At 42.2% G+C, this 16,749-nt stretch overlaps 1 protein-coding gene across 6 annotated transcripts in view; it reads right to left on the bottom strand.

The window, feature by feature from the left end:
- Positions 1-16,749, bottom strand: part of LOC140204441 (spermatogenesis-associated protein 7-like) — a 95,594-nt gene that overhangs the window by 18,629 nt on the left and 60,216 nt on the right. For all 6 annotated transcript variants that reach the window (XM_072271163.1, XM_072271172.1, XM_072271178.1 and 3 more), the window contains one exon: positions 11,999-12,120. In XM_072271163.1, coding sequence (XP_072127264.1) covers positions 11,999-12,120 — 122 coding nt within the window. The remainder of the gene's footprint in view (positions 1-11,998; positions 12,121-16,749) is intronic.

Here is a 16,749-nt window from a genome sequence, read left to right as displayed (position 1 = left end):
GACCCTGAAATGGTCCATAAGTAAAATCCACCAAGTCAGTTCAGTTTAGCACTATCAATGACTGCAGGCCTGAATGGCAGAGCCAGTAACACATTGAAATGATGCCATCAAATCATGAAAGTACGAAAAGAGTAACCAGAATCACATGGAACAGAAACTGCAGAGTCGTGCAAAACAAGTTGGAGCACATTCAGCGCGGAGGACATTAAAGATAAAACCACGAAGTCCTCCGAAAAGGACTCCCACAGCCATGAGGCACGCCCCTGAACTTTTTGAACCTGCACCCTCCTTCAGCAGGAGTGAGAGGGACACTGGTCAAACACAGGAGCTGATGATGAGTTTGTGTTCCACCATTAAGAAACAATGGCCGCACACTCTTCTCCCAACCTCGCCAAGTGACTGAGGAGATAGCAAAGCACCAGATGGAGGTGGTGGTGGTGGTGGTGGTGGGAGGAGGAGCTGCTGCTGCTGCCTGCAGAACGTCACCATTGGTCACATCAGAAAATACAATACAAAGAAATGATAGGCTCCCTAATAGCACTGAGGAATAAAGGGTCTGAGTCCTGAGCAACACACAAATTGTTGGAGGGACTTAGCAAATCGGGCAAAATCTATGGAGGGGAATAATCTGTCAATATTTTGGACTAAGACACTTCATCAGAACTGGAAATGAAGGGATAGAAGCCAGAATAAGAATGTAGGAGGAAGGAATGGAGTACAAGATAGCAGGTGATAGAAGAGCTGGGGGGTGGAAGGTAGGTGGGTGCATAGATAGATAGATATACCTTATTAATCCCGGGGGAAATTTGGTTTCGTTACAGCCGCACCAACCAAGAATAGAGCGTAAATATAGCAATACAAAAAACCCCAACAATCAAACACCAAAATGCAAGCTATGCCAGATGGAAAATAAGTCCAGGACCAGTCTATTGGCTCAGGGTGTCCGACCCTCCACGGGAGGAGCTGCACGTTCGATGGCCACAGGCAGGAACGACCTCCTGTGCCGCCAAGTGTTGTATCACGGTGGAATGTGGCCGAAGTCCAACAGTAAAAAGTTCAATATCTGGTCTACAAACACGTTCCTCAATCGTAATATACCCCAGATTGCACCATCCGTTGTTAGCCAGAACAGTAAGCACCGAACTCCTTTACGCTTAGTGCACTTCCGGTCAGTCGGAATGGTATTACCCACCGAACTCCTCTTCTCCAAAAGCCTCTGTTGTCTTGACCTGGTCCTCTTTCCTCGACTTTGTGATCCCCCTCTGTGTGTTTTCCTCTGGATTTCAGCAGGGGTGTCCACCGCTCTGTTCGCTAAGCCAGCCGGGTTTTGCTGGTCCGTGAAATACACAATGCGACCTTGCTTCTGTCCCACGTGTCAGGATGTAACCATTTCCAGCGAAAACCCAAATAAAACTCTCTCTACCAGCATGTTAGAGAGGGTGCAGCTTCGACGTGTTACCGTGAAAAAAAAAACAAAAAATAACGTAAATTAAAAAGTAAGAAGAAAAAAGTAAGAAAGATAGATCGGAACGGCTGTACCAGGCTGCATGCACGACCGGTGCATGCGCACTTTAATGGATGAAGTAAGTAAGAAGCTGAAAAAGGATAGATGGAAGAAGTAAAGGGCTGAAGAAGGAGGAATCTAACATGAGAGGACAGTGGACCATGAAAGAACAGTAATGATGATGATGATGATGAGGTCAACTCAGACCTGAGAGGCCAGCGTCGGGCACTTTCATGTCTTACAAGGCGCAGTTCGAAAGGCTGTGTGGGGCGCCACTCCTCGCACAGACATTTCACAGTTTTATTTTACGAGGCCGAGTTGTGAGCTCGACATCAACCCGGTGCAGATGCAGAGTACGCACGGGAGCGGTCTGTCACTGGATCGAACTCAGGAACCTCCGTTCTCAAGCCCAGCGCTGATCTCACTGTGCCACCAGCCGACAACAAAGAACAGTAAGGAGACAGTGAACTAGAGGGAAATGATGGGCAATTTAGGAGAAGGGGTGAGAGGGTAACCAGAATGGGGAATGGAAATAGAGAGGAGGAGAGAAATTATTGGAAGTTAGAGAAATCAATGTTCATGCCATCAGGTTGGAGGTTGCACAGGTATATGTAGTGTTGCTCCAACTTTACTGTGGCCTCATCGTGGCAGTAAAGGAGACCATGGACATATAACACCCTGGGAAAAGCTTCACTGTTAATGTAATGGTTTCTCTGTAGCAGCAGCGTTTGGGTTTTGAATAGAGATAACGGGGGCTTTGGAATGTGCAGTGTCCCATGAGGGGAGTGTTTTCTTTCTTGATGCCAGAACGGAGAGGTCGTAGACTGCAGGACGGAGTGACTTGGAATGGGGTTGGGAGTTGACGACGTCCAGGGAAAATCGAAGGAGAACGAACGGACAGGAAAATCGTGAGCTTCAACTTGCACATTAGACTGTTTCATTAAAATGAGCCCTTTTACTTTTTGTTTTCTTTACTAACCCTACAGTCAAATTAAGAGTTATAAAGCTCAATCATTTATTTGCATATGGGGTGTACTGTTAGTTATTTCGTGGTACTGATTTGTAACAGGGGAAAACATCACATAGCATCCACACAAACAAGATTTCACAAGTTTGGCGGGGCCAGAGACTGTCTTCCCCTAGACATATCCACTAGCCGAACCTGAGGGTTACAGACAGATCTGTCAGAATGGGAATGGGAAGTCAAATTAGAATACATAACCACTAGGAGATCCTGCCATTTGCAACGGATGGAGTGAAGGTGCTTGGCAAAGCGATCTTGCAATCAGTGTTGGATCGCATTAAGGTACAGGAGGCCACATTGGGAGCACTAGATACAATACATGACCCCGAACAATTCGCAGGTGAAGTGTCACCTCAGCTGGAAGGACTGTTTGGGGTTTTAAATGGTGTAGGGGTAGGTATAGCACTTAACACACTTGTAGAGATAAGTGCCAGAGTGATCAGTGGGGAGGGATGAGTGAGTAAGGGAGTCATGAACTCAGCAATCCCTACGGAAGGTGGAGAGTGGGGGAAGGAAAAGATTGCCTAGTGGTAGGAATCCCTTTGGAGGTGGCTGAAATTACAGAGAATGAAGTGCTGTGTACAGAAGCTCGTGGGGTGGCAGTTAAGGACAGGGGGAACGTTATCCTTGTTATGATGGTGGGAGTAGGGGTGAGGGCAGATCATTTGGAAGTGGAGGAGATGAGGATGAGAGCAGCATCAATGGTGGTGGAAGGAAACCCTGCTCTTTGAAATAAGATTTCTCATATGTTCTAAAATGGAAAGCCTCATCCTGAGAACACTTAAGTACAACTTTCCCTCTTCCCCCCACCCCTTTCACCGAACTGAGGGGAGACTGATAAAAGATTTTTAAATTATGAGAGACATAAATAAAGTAGTCAGAATATTTTCCAGACGTCAAACACAAGAGGATATGCTTTTAAGGTTAAAGAGATGAAATTTTAAAAAATACAAGAGGGGCAAGTTCTCTTTTGCTCAAAGAGTGTTAGGTCCCTGGAATGGGTTACCGGGGTGGTACTGGAAACAGGTAAATTGATGGAATTTAAGAGGCTTTTATTTCAACACACGAAGAGAATGGAGGGATATGGGAGATATTCAGGAGGAGGTCATTTAGTATAAATTGGCATCAGGATCAGTTCAGTGCTGTACTATTCTAAATTTTATGTTCAGGAATGACTGCACAGGCTTGTGCTCTTCTCTCTGAATAAATGACTAAGAGGAGAGAACACAAGGGTTTTCAATGAAAGAATTTAATATAGCTTAGAAAATAAATTCCACACTTGGCTGCGTTCAGAACAAGTGAACACAAATATTGATTGATGCTAACACTTAAAGATTGATGCTAACAGAATAAATTAACAATTTAGGAGACACTTCTCAGTTCAAAAAGTGGTAAGTGCATGAAAGACTCTGCTGTATAAAGTGTAAGTTAAATTGACTTGACAAATTTAAAAATTGGCTTGATGTACCCGAGAGGGAAGGAAAAGAAAGTGATACAGGCAGGGTGGGAACAGGTGATTAAAGTGGAAAGAAGCCTGTGTGGAATAAAAATACTGGCAAGACCAGAGTCAAATGACATATTTCTACATTACAGATTCTTTTGTAGAAGGAATGGAATATTAACCAGTGAAAAGTGTCACAAAAGTATTAATAGAATTAAGGTGTAATTTGTTAATTTAAGTGAAATTTAAACAGGCTAAGGAATCTTCAGACAAGTTTAACAATAGATTTCCCCCACTTTTGAAAATGTAACCATCGAGACACATTAAGAATTTCTGTCATCACATAGGGAAGCCAACTGGAGTCTTATCTGCTTCAAAAAACATTCACATTAGATTGCTTGATATACTAATTGCAAAAGAGACCTTGATCAGAAAGAATAGGTGGCAATTTTTAATTGTTTCCTAGAAACATCTGGATGTAGTTAAGATTTAAGGAATAACTTTACTCACTGTATACATATACATGTAATGGGAATTTGCTGTTGTGTGCTGGTGCAACATGCAACAATTATAAATAATTAAAAAATTATAAAAATATACAAAAAAAGCTACTACTGATACATTTTGTTATAAATAAAATTGATCGCTTGCATAAAAATTTATGAATTAAATGCAGGAGTAGGCTACTTGATCCCTTGAGCTGTTCTGCTGTTTACTCAGATCATGGGTGATCTGCTTGAGACCTCAATTCTGCATTCTTGCCAACTATAAAGTGAAAAAGGGTAGCTAAAGTGAATATGTGTCCCTTGGAGGACGAGAAGGGGGAATTGATATTGGGTAATAAGGAAATGGACAAGGCTTTAAATGACTATTTTGTGTCAGGCTTCACGGTGCAGGACACATCTAACATACCAAAGAGAGATGTTATGGATTTGATGGGAGGTGAGAACCTTAATATAATAGCTATCACTAAAGAGATAGTGCTGAGCAAACTTGTGGGTCTGAAGATAGATAAGTCTCCTGGTCCTGATGGAATGCATTCCAGGATACTGAAAGAAATGGCAGAAGTTATAGTAGAGGCTTTGGTGATGATTTACCAAAATTCTCTGGACTCTGGGCAGGTCCCGGTGGATTGGAAGATGGTGAATATCACACCACTGTTCAAAAAAAAGATGTAGGCAAAAGGCAGGATAGTTTAACATCTGTAGTTGGGAAAATGCTTGAAACTATCATTAAAGAAGAAATAGCGAGGCATTTGGAAAGAAATGGATCCATCAGGCAGTCACAGCATGGATTCAGTAAAGGCAGGTCCTGTTAGACAAACTTATTGAAGTTCTTTGAGTATATAATGAGCACAGTGGATAGAGGGGAATAGATGGATGTTATTTACTTGGATTTCCAGAAGGCTTTCGATAAGGTGCCACATAAAAGATTTATCCATAAGATAAGGATGCATAGAGTTGAGGGTAATATATTATCATGGATAGAGGATTGGTTAACTAATAGAAAGCAGAGAGTTGGGATACATGATGTTACTCTGGTTGGCAATCAGTGGTGAGCGGTGTGTCGCAGGGGTCGGTGCTGGGCCAGCAACTGTTCACGATATACATTAATGATCTGGAAGAGGGCGCCAAGTGTAGTGTATCTAAGCTTGCTGATGATACTAAATTGAGTGGAAATGCAAATTATACGGAGATTCTGCAGAGAGATATAGATAGGTTAAGCGAGTATGAAAAGGTCTGGCAGACAGAGTACAATGTTGGTAAATGCGAGATCATCTACTTTGGAAGGAAGAATGAAAGAGCAGATTATTATTTAAATGGCAAAAAAATTGCAGCACGCTGCAGTACAGAGCGACTTGGGAGTGCTTGTGCATGAATCACAAAAGGTTAGTTTGCAGGTACAGCAGGCTATCAAGAAGGCAAATATAATATTGGCCTTCATTGCTAGAAGGATTGAACTTAAGAGCAGAGAGGTTAGACTGCAACTGTACAGGGTACTGGTGAGGCCATACCTGGAGTACTATGTGCAGTTCTGGTGTCCTTACTTGAAGAAGGTTATACTGACTTTGGAGGCAGTGCAGAGGGGGTTTACCAGGTTGAATCCAGAGATGAGGGGGTTAGACTATATGGAGCGATTGAGCTGCCTGGGACTGTACTTGCCGGGATTCAGAAGAATGAAAGGAGATCTTATGGAAAGATATAAAATTGTGAAGGGGATAGATGAGATAGAGGCAGGAAAGTTGTTTACACTAGTAGGTGAGACTAGAACTAAGCCTCAAGATTCAGGGAGTAGATTTAGGATGGAGATGAGAAGGAACTACTTTTCCCAGAAAATGGTGAATCTGTGGGATTCTCTGCCCAATGAAGCAGTGGAGACTGCCTCAGTAAATATATTTAAGACAAGGTTGGATAGATTTTTGCATAGTAGCGCAACTAAGGGTTATGAGGAAAAGGCAGGTAGGTGGAGATGAGTCCATGGCCAGGTCAGCCATTATCTTATTGAATGATGGAGCAGGCCTGACAGGCCAGATGGCCTACTCCTGCACTTATTTCTTATGTCCTTATGGTCTAACTCCCAGGAAATTTTCACCCTTACCTATCAAGAATGTTATCTGTCTCTATCATAAAAATAATGAAAGATTCTTCTTTCACTATCCTTTGAAGGAGAGAGTTCCAAAGACTCATAATCCTCTGAGAGAACAAAAAATATGCTTAAACTACATCTCAGATCACTTTTTATTCCAACTGTTATCCTCCAGTTCTGGATTCTCTCACAAAAAAAAACTCAAGGATTTTATTTGTTTCAATCAAATTCCCACTCATTATCTAATATCTGGCACGTAAAAGCCTAGACAGTCCAATCACCTCTCATTAGTTAACCCAGCCATTCCAAGTATTAGTCTGGTAAACCTTCTCTAAACTGCTCTACATACATTAAGACATCGATACCAATAATACACACAGTATTTCAAATATGATCCTATCAATAATAGCTTCAAGCTATCCTGTTCAGTTGACATTGAAAGTTTTTAAATTTCAGCAAAATGGCGCTGCGACTGGTCACAGCGACTTCTACGGAGTCAACAAAAGGTGCTACCGTTCCACTTAAATGTACGTTTAATGATCACAAGATTCTGCTATATGTTAAGAACTCAAAGGACTGGAGGTCTACACCATTACAGCGAGCTGCTCGCTGACGGAGATAATGAAGGAGCTGCGCAATGTGCTGCTGCCCAAGTCGTTGGAGACTCACAGTCAAATAGTGAGTGGCTGTCATGGTCTCTTTTCTTGTGGTCGTAAAACTCCTTTGGATATTGTTAATTTGGTATGCAGCAAGCTAAATTCACTGATTTAATGGATGCAAGCAGAGGTGGATTGAGGTGGCCTAACTCTCAGTTGTAGCATGGACTAGGCCTGAGGCCATGGTGTCGTCTGTTTGCAGCCACCTGGAGTGAGAGGATGAAGCCACTGTGCTTCACCGGGGCAGTGTGGCACGGTTTCCAGAACAGAGTCGGACCTGCCCTCCCAGGGGTTCGCTCGGCAAAAAACAAGCTTTGTCGTGGCCGACTGCAGATTTTTTAGCGGTACTCAATGGATTTGGGCTTCAAGCTGCAGGGTCACTTGCTTTTTAGCCGCAGGAGGAGAGGCGTAGGAGCCATCGTACTCTATTAGGGGCGGCATAGCACAGTTGGAGTGACCGAAGATTTAAAATGGACTGATGGGTCTGGACTATATACATATATATTTGTCTGGTTGGGTTTTTACTAACATTCTATATGCGCTTGTATGTACGAGAACTGGGCCTCAAAGTCACGGATTCACCTAGTGGGAGTCAGGCGTCGGAGCGATGACTGGCCCTCAAAGCCACGGTACCGCCTGGGGGGCATCGGGGACCAGTCGACAGATAATATAGTGGGCTATGGGATCAACATCATTCTATTTTTACTCATATTCTACATGTGTTGTTGATTTGTATGCATCAAGCCACAAACTTTTCATGACATTGATTGTGATCATGTGTGCTTAACGTGTGTGACTGTTAGTACTGTGCTTTGCACCTTGACCTAGTAAAAAAGTTGTCTCATTTGGCTGTATTCAAGAGTATTCATATATACTTGAATTGAATTGAATGCTGAAATTCTTACTGTAACTCTTCTAAGATTCCTTTTTAGTCTCAAATAACACAAAATATCAACTATCTGCTTAATATTTGTCTACATTTTACACTTTATCCAAGAATTTTAGAAATTCTTTTTACAGTCAAAGCTTATCGGAGGTAAGATATCTTCAAAAGATAAGCATAAATGTGATTACTTGTATATAAGCATAAGAAACTTCCTTTTAAAACTGAAGCCCCTAATGTTCAGAATGGGCTGGCAAGATGATGGTTCCAAATTTTCACTGAATTTAATTATTTACCTTATATTTGCCTTATATTTTTATGCATCTGAAAATGTTATTATTTTAGTGTTGTCATTCCTAATGATTCTACATTTGCTGTGGTATGTACTTTTCTCATACTTTAAAAAAAAATTCTTACATTTTATGGCTTCTTTAATGCATGCAGCAATAACACAAATTCTTCCCAGTTTATATTAAGCTCATTGATGCATTCCATTTAAAAATGCTGTTTTCCAACAAACCCTTCCTACCCTTTCAAAGGGCATTATTTTCTTATGTTCATCAACCAGAATGCAGCATACCACTAGAATTAGGATTCTTGGCAGCAGAGCTATCTAACCAGAGTAATTCGTTCTGAAGATATCAGACAAAGGTGTCAACATTTCTGGTTTTGTGCAAAATGTTTATCTGCTATAATTGTGTCTCCTTCCATGCCGAAAGTTGTGCAATTATGTTACTGAAATATGATTGCATCCTTCTCTATTATTTTTATGTGCCTAAATTCTTTTTTAAGTTTTGTTTTGTCAGTTCTTCAAACAATTGTGTTTTGGATAAGTTGCTGTTTCAATTTGTACAGTTAAAAATAGCTGAAGTTTGTTTATTCTTTAATAATGTGATTGTACAATTTTATCATAATATGAATTCACTCAGTTAACTGCAGCTTCACTTAACTGACCACAGGGGGCAGCTGCAATTCCAGTTACTAGCAGCATCACTTAGTTTGGGAAAAGTGAAATAAAACAACATTTATCAAAATTAAATAAATTACACCTTTTTATATAAAAACAGCATTCGAAATGCTCCTTTGTAAGTATTGAATGGATTTCAAAAAGCTTCAGGTGAATTGAACCTCAGACAATTGAATAGATAATAGAAACATAGAAAACCTACAGCACAATACTGGCTCTTCAGCCCACAATGCTGTGCCGAACACATACTTACTTTAGAAATTACCTAAGGTTACCCATAGCTCTCTATTTTTCTAAGCTCCATGTACCTATCCAGGAGCCTCTTAAAAGATCCTATCGTACCTGCCTCCACCACCGTTGCCAGCAGCCCATTACTCTCTGCGTAAAAACTTGCCCCTGACATCCCCTCTGTACTTACTTCCAAGCATCTTAAAACTGTGCCCTCTCCTGTTAGCCTTTTCAGCCCTGGGAAAAAGCCTCTGACTAGCCACACAATCAATGTCTCTCACCACCTTATACACCTCTATCAGGTCACCTCTCATCCTCCACCGCTCCAAGGAGTAAAGGCCGAGTTCACCCAACCTATTCTCATAAGGTATGCTCCCCAATCCAGGCAACATCCTTGTAAATCTTCTCTGCACCCTTTCTATATTTTTCACATCCTTCCTGTAGTGAGGTGACGAGAATTGGGCACAGTACTCCAAGTGGGGTCTGACCAGGCTCCTATATAGCTGTAACATTACCTCTCGGTTCTTATCAACTCAATCCCATGGTTGATAAAGGCCGATGCACGATATGCCTTCTTAACCACACAGTCAACCTGTGTGGTAGCTTTGAATGTCCTATGGACTCAGACCCCAAGATCCCTCTGATCATCCACACTGCCAGTGCCTTACCATTAATACTATATTCTGCCATCATATTTGACCTACCAAAATGAACCACCTGAGACTTATCTGGGTTGAACTCCATCTGCCACTTGTCAGCCCAGTTTTCCATCCAATCGAAGTCCCGCTATAATCTCTGACAGCCCTCCACACTATCCACAACACCCCCAACCTTTTGTGTCATCAGCAAATTCACTAACCTATCCCTCCACTTCCTCATCCAGGTCATTTATAAAAATCATGGAGAGAAGGGGTCCCAGAACAGATCCCTGAGGCATATCACTGGTCACCGACCTCCATGCAGAATATGACCCGTCTACAACCACTCTTTGTCTTCTGTGAGCAAGCCAATTCTGGATCCACAAAGCAAGGTCCCCATAGATCCCATGCTTCCTTACTTTCTCAATAAGCCTTGCATGGGTACCTTATCAAATGCCTTGCTGAAATCCATATACACTACATCTACAGCTCTTCCTTCATCAACGTGTTTAGTCACATCCTCAGAAAATTCAATCAGGCTCATAAGACATGACCTGCCTTTGACAAAGCCATGCTGACTATTCCTAATTATATTATGCCTCTCCAAATATTCATAAATCCTGCCTCTCAGGATCTTTTCCATCAACTTATCAACCACTGAAGTAAGACTCACTGGTCTATAATTTCCTGGGCTATCTCTACTCCCTTTCTTGAATAAGGGAACAACATCTGCAATCCTCCAATCCTCCAGAACTTCTCCCATCCCCATTGATGATGCAAAGATCATTGCTAGAGGTTCAGCAATCTCCTCCCTTGCTTCCCACAGTAGCCTGGGGTACATTTCATCTGGTTCCGGAGACTTAACCAATTTGAGGCTTTCCAAAAGCTGCAGCACATCCTCTTTCTTAATGTCTATATGCTAAAGCCTTTCAGTCCGCTGTAAGTCATCCCTACAATCCCCAAGATCCTTTTCAGTAGTGAATACTGAAGCAAAGTATTCATTAAGTATCTCTGCTATCTCCTCCAGTTCCATACACACTTTTCCACTGTCACACTTGATTGGTCCTATTCCCTTATGTCTTATCCTCTTGCTCTTCACATATTTGTAGAATGCTTTGGGGTTTTCTTTAATCCTGTTTGCCAAGGTCTTCTCATGGCCCCTTCCAGCTCTCTTAATTTCATTCTTAAGCGCTTTCCTGCTAGCCTTATAACCTTCTAGATCTCTATCATTACCTAGTTGTTTGAACCTTTCGTAAGCTTTTCTTTTCCTCGTGACTAGATTTTCAACAGCCTTTGTACATCATGGTTCCTGTCCCCTACCATTCCTTCCGTTTCATTGGAACGTACCTATGCAGAACGTCTCGCAAATATCCCCTAAACATTTGCCACATTTCTGCCATACATTTCCCTGACAATATCTGTTCCCAATTTATGCTTCCAAGTTCCTGCCTGATTGCTTCATATTTCCCCTTACTCCAATTAAACACTTCCCCAACTTGTCTGATCCTATCCCTCTCCAATGCTATGGCAACGAATTGTGATCACTTTCTCCAAAATGCTCTCCCACTGACAGACTCGATACCTGACCAGGTTCATTTCCTAATACCAGATCAAGTACAGCCTCTCCTCTTGCAGGCCTATCTATATATTGTGTCAGGAAACCTTCCTGAACACACCTAACTTACTCCACCCTATCTAAACCCTTTGCTCCAGCGAGATGCCAATCAATATTTGGGAAATTACAATCTCCCACCATGACAACCCTGTTATTACTACAGCTTTCCAAAACCTGTCTCCCTATTTTCTCCTCCATGTCCCTGTTACTATTGGGTGGTCTATAAAAAACATCCAGAAGAATTATTGACCCCTTCCTGTTTCTAACTTCCATCCCACAGAGACTCAGTAAACAATCCCTCCACACAATTTACTCAGTAAAAAATAATGGAGGTTGGAGGTCATAGAAATAATTTGAACCATAGGGAAAAGGAAAGGGGGAAAAAGGGAAAATTGCTGTGAGGTCCAATACTTCAATGATGGATAGATCTATATGTATTATAATTACTGTAATTACCTTGGAACACAGTTGTGACAAGGACATTCAAAACATTCTTGTAGCTTTTCACAATCCAAATTATGAGGGTGATCATCCCTGTCCTCTTCATATTCAGAGCATATCTGCTTATTATATTCAGCCTATTAGAACAAATTGACACATCTTACAGTTCTACATGATACTATAAAATATCATCATACTATTTTATCAGTCAATACTTGTAAAATTAATTCATGACAATGTAAATCACACTTTAAACCTCATTCTGCAGATAGAGGTATTGTTAGTAAGGCCACAATTTGTGACCAATAATGGTTTGATCTTGAAAAAGTGGTAGTGGATCTTTGCAGCCTACATTGTGAAGATAATCTCATATTTGCTGCAAATTGCAAGTTTTAGAAGTGCTGTTCAAACCTATTTGTTTTCACAGTGCATTCTGTAGAATTAACAGATTAGCAGCACAGTGTGACAGTGGTGTAGAGAATAAGTGTTTTAAGATAGTGGTCTAGTTATTGACAAATGAGACTGCTTCATCTGCCTCCTACCCAGCTTCTGGAGATTGCTTAGATTTAAAAATATAGGAAATAAAAGTAGGTGTATGCAAATAAAAGTAGGCTCTGCCTTTCAATAAGACAGTGACTGAACTTTACTACCATACCACTGTCCTGCACTTAGTCTACTCCCATTAATTCCCTTAATCTCTAAAAACCTACATAACTTTTTCTTGAACTTAATCACTAATTATTACGCTATTCAATGGGACTGACCCATCCTTATTCATCTATCTAATAGCACTTGGCTAATAGCTTGTGAGCCTAGATAATTCAAGTGCTCATGCAGCCAATTCTGAAATGCCATCAGTGACTCTGGTACAACCACTCTGTCCAGCAGTGTATTCCAGGTACTCACCACCTTCTGGGTGAAAAAGCCCCTCTTCAGATGCCTTCTAAATATCTTACAGTAATCTATATCATTTAGTTTTACATCCAACTGATAAGAGAAAATAAATTTTCCTGTAGCTTGTCCTATCAATAGTCCTCATAATTTTAAATATCTCAACTATGTGCCCCCTACACCTCTTCCAATTCAGGAATAACAGATTAAGACTTTCCAATCTCTCCTCATAATTGAAATCTCTATCCTAGGCAAAATCCTGGTAAACCTCTTTTACGTTCTTTCCAGCAGTGTCACATCTTCCCTATAGTCCGGATCCCAGAACTAATTTGCAAGGGGGATGGGACCCGGAGCAATAGAGCTGTGAAAGAAGTGCACGGAGTAAAGCCAGATCTAACGTATAGAGAGGCTTTGAGGAAAGAGAAGCAGAATAAACGGTGTAAAGACAGTATGGTAGAAGGGCTGAAGTGTGTGTACCTCAATGCAAGAAGCATCAGAAACAAAGGTGATGAACTGAGAGCTTGGATACATACATGGAATTATGATGTAGTGGCCATTACAGAGACTTGGCTGGCACCAGGGCAGGAATGGATTCTCAATATTCCTGGATTTCAGTGCTTTAAAAGGGATAGAGAGGAGGGAGAAAGGGGAGGAGGGCTGGCATTACTGGTCAGGGATACTATTACAGCTACAGAAAGGGTGGGTAATGTAGCAGGATCCTCTTTTGAGTCAATATGGGTGGAAGTCAGGAACAGGGGGTATTCTATAGGCCCCCTGGTAACAGCAGAGATACAGAGGAGCAGATTGGGAGGCAGATTTTGGAAAGGTGCAAAAATAAGAGGGTTGTTATCATGCGTGACTTTAACTTCCCTAATATTGATTGGCACCTGATTAGTTCCAAGGGTTTAGATGGGGCAGAGTTTGTTAAGTGTGTCCAGGACAGATTCCTGTCACAGTATATCGACAGGCCGACTAGGAGGAATGCCATACTAGATCTAGTACTAGGTAATGAACCGGGTCAGGTCACAGATCTCTCAGTGGGTGAGCATCTGGGGGACAGTGACCACTGCTCCCTGGCCTTTAGCATTATCATGGAAAAGGATAGAATCAGAGAGGACAGGGAAATTTTTAATTGGAGAAGGGCAAATTATGAGGCTATAAGGCTAGAACTTGTGGGTGTGAATTGGGATGATGTTTTTGCAGGGAAATGTACTATGGACATGTGGTTGTTATGTAGAGATCTCTTGCAGGATGTTAGGGATAAATTTGTCCTGGTGAGGAAGATAAAGAATGGTAGGGTGAAGGAACCATGGGTGACAAGTAAGGTGGAAAATCTAGTCAGGTGGAAGAAGGCAGCATACATGAGATTTAGGAAGCAAGGATCAGATGAGTCTATTGAGGAATATAGGGAAGCAAGAAAGGAGCTTAAGAAGGGGCTGAGAAGAGCAAGAGGGGGCATGAGAAGGCCTTGGTGAGTAGGGTAAAGGAAAACCCCAAGGCATTCTTCAATTATGTGAAGAACAAAAGGATGACAGGAGTGAAGGTAGGACCAATTAGAGATAAAGGTGGGAAGATGTGCCTGGAGGCTGTGGAAGTGAGTGAGGTCCTCAATGAATACTTCTCTTCAGTATTTACCAATGAGAGGGAACTTGATGATGGTGAGGACAATATGAGTGAGGTTGATGATCTGGAGCATGTTGATATTAAGGGAGAGGAGGTGTTGGAGTTGTTAAAATACATTAGGACGGATAAGTCCCCGGGGCCTGACGGAATATTCCCCAGGCTGCTCAACGAGGCGAGGGAAGAGATTGCTGAGCCTCTGGCTAGGATCTTTATGTCCTCGTTGTCCACGGGAATGGTACCGGAGGATTGGAGGGAGGCGAATGTTGTCCCCTTGTTCAAAAAAGGTAGTAGGGATAGTGCGGGTAATTATAGACCAGTGAGCCTTACGTCTGTGGTGGGAAAGCTGTTGGAAAAGGTTCTTAGAGATAGGATCTCTGGGCATTTAGAGAGTCATGGCCTGATCAGAGACAGTCAGCATGGCTTTGTGAAGGGCAGATTGTGTCTAACAAGCCTGATAGAGTTCTTTGAGGAGGTGACCAGGCATATAGATGAGGGTAGTGCAGTGGATGTGATCTATATGGATTTTAGTAAGGCATTTGACAAGGTTCCACACGGTAGGGTTATTCAGAAAGTCAGAAGGCATGGGATCCAGGGAATTTTGGCCAGGTGGATTCAGAATTGGCTTACCTGCAGAAGGCAGAGGGTGGTGGTGGAGGGAGTACATTCAGATTGGAGGGTTGTGACTAGTGGTGTCCCACAAGGATCTGTTCTGAGACCTCTACCTTTCGTGATTTTTATTAACAACCTGGATGTGGAGGTAGAAGGGTGGGTTGGCAAGTTTGCAGACGACACAAAGGTTGGTGGTGTTGTAGATAGTGTAGAGGATTGTCAAAGATTGCAGACAGATAGGATGCAAAAGTGGACTGATAAGTGGCAGATGAAGTTCAACCCGGAGAAGTGTGAGGTGGTACACTTTGGAAGGACAAACTCCAAGGCAGAGTACAAGTAAATGGTAGGATACTTGGTAGTGTGGAGGAGCAGAGGAATCTGGGGGTACACGTCCACAGATCCCTGAGAGTTGCCTCACAGGTGGATAGGGTAGTTAAGAAAGCTTATGGGGTGTTAGCTTTCATAAGTCGAGGGATAGAGTTTAAGAGTCGCAATGTAATGATGCAGCTCTATAAAACTCTGGTTAGGCCACACTTGGAGTACTGTGTCCAGTTCTGGTCACCTCACTATAGGAAGGATGTGGAAGCATTGAAAAGGGTACAGCGGAGATTTACCAGGATGCTGCCTGGTTTAGAGAGTATGCATTATGATCAGAGATTAAGGGAGCTGGGGCTTTACTCTTTGAAGAGGAGGATGAGAGGAGAAATGATAGAGGAGTACAAGATAATAAGAGGAATAGATAGAGTGGATAGCCAGCACCAATTCCCCAGGGCACCACTGCTCAATACAAAAGGACATGGCTTTAAGGTAAGGGGTGGGAAGTTCAAGGGGGATATTAGAGGAAGGTTTATTTACTCAGAGAGTGGTTGGTGCATGGGACGCACTGCCTGAGTCAGTGGTGGAGGCAGATACACTAGTGAAGTTTAAGAGACTACCAGACAGGTATATGGAGGAATTTAAGGTGGGGAGTTATATGGGAGGCAGAGTTTGAGGGTCGGCACAACATTGTGGGCCAACAGGCCTGTACTGTGCTGTACTATTCTATGTTCTATGTACATGGCATACTCCAGCTGAGCTCTTTCCAATGTTTTATAAAATTGGACTGTAACCTCCCTGCTCTTACGCCTGTATCCCATTTGTTTTCACAACCATGTTTATCTATGTGCACCACTACTTTTAAGGATTTTTGAACTTGAACACTATTCCTCAAATCCTTAGAACCCTACCAAAATTCAGAGTACATTTATTATCAATGTACATATACCATAGATAGAAACAGAGAAACACAGAAAACCTACAGCACAATACAGGCCCTTCGGCTCACAAAGCTGTGCCAAACATGTCCTTACTTTAGGAATTACCTAGGGTTACCCATAGCCCTCTAGTTTTCTAAGCTCCATGTACCTATCCAGGAATCTCTTAAAAGACCCTATCGTGTCCTCCTCCACCACCGTCGCCGGTAGTCCATTCCATGCACTCACCACTCTCTGCGTAAAAAACTTACCCCTGACATGTCCTCTGTACCTACTTCCAGGCACCTTAAAACCATGCCCTCTTGTGCTAGCCACTTCAGCCCTGAGAAAAAGCCTCTGAGTATCCATACGATCAATGCCTCTCACCATCTTATACACCTCTATCAGGTC

Source organism: Mobula birostris, chromosome 1 (assembly GCF_030028105.1).
Source record: "Mobula birostris isolate sMobBir1 chromosome 1, sMobBir1.hap1, whole genome shotgun sequence".
NCBI lineage: Eukaryota > Metazoa > Chordata > Chondrichthyes > Myliobatiformes > Myliobatidae > Mobula > Mobula birostris.
This window is presented reverse-complemented; position numbering and strand designations above follow the sequence as displayed.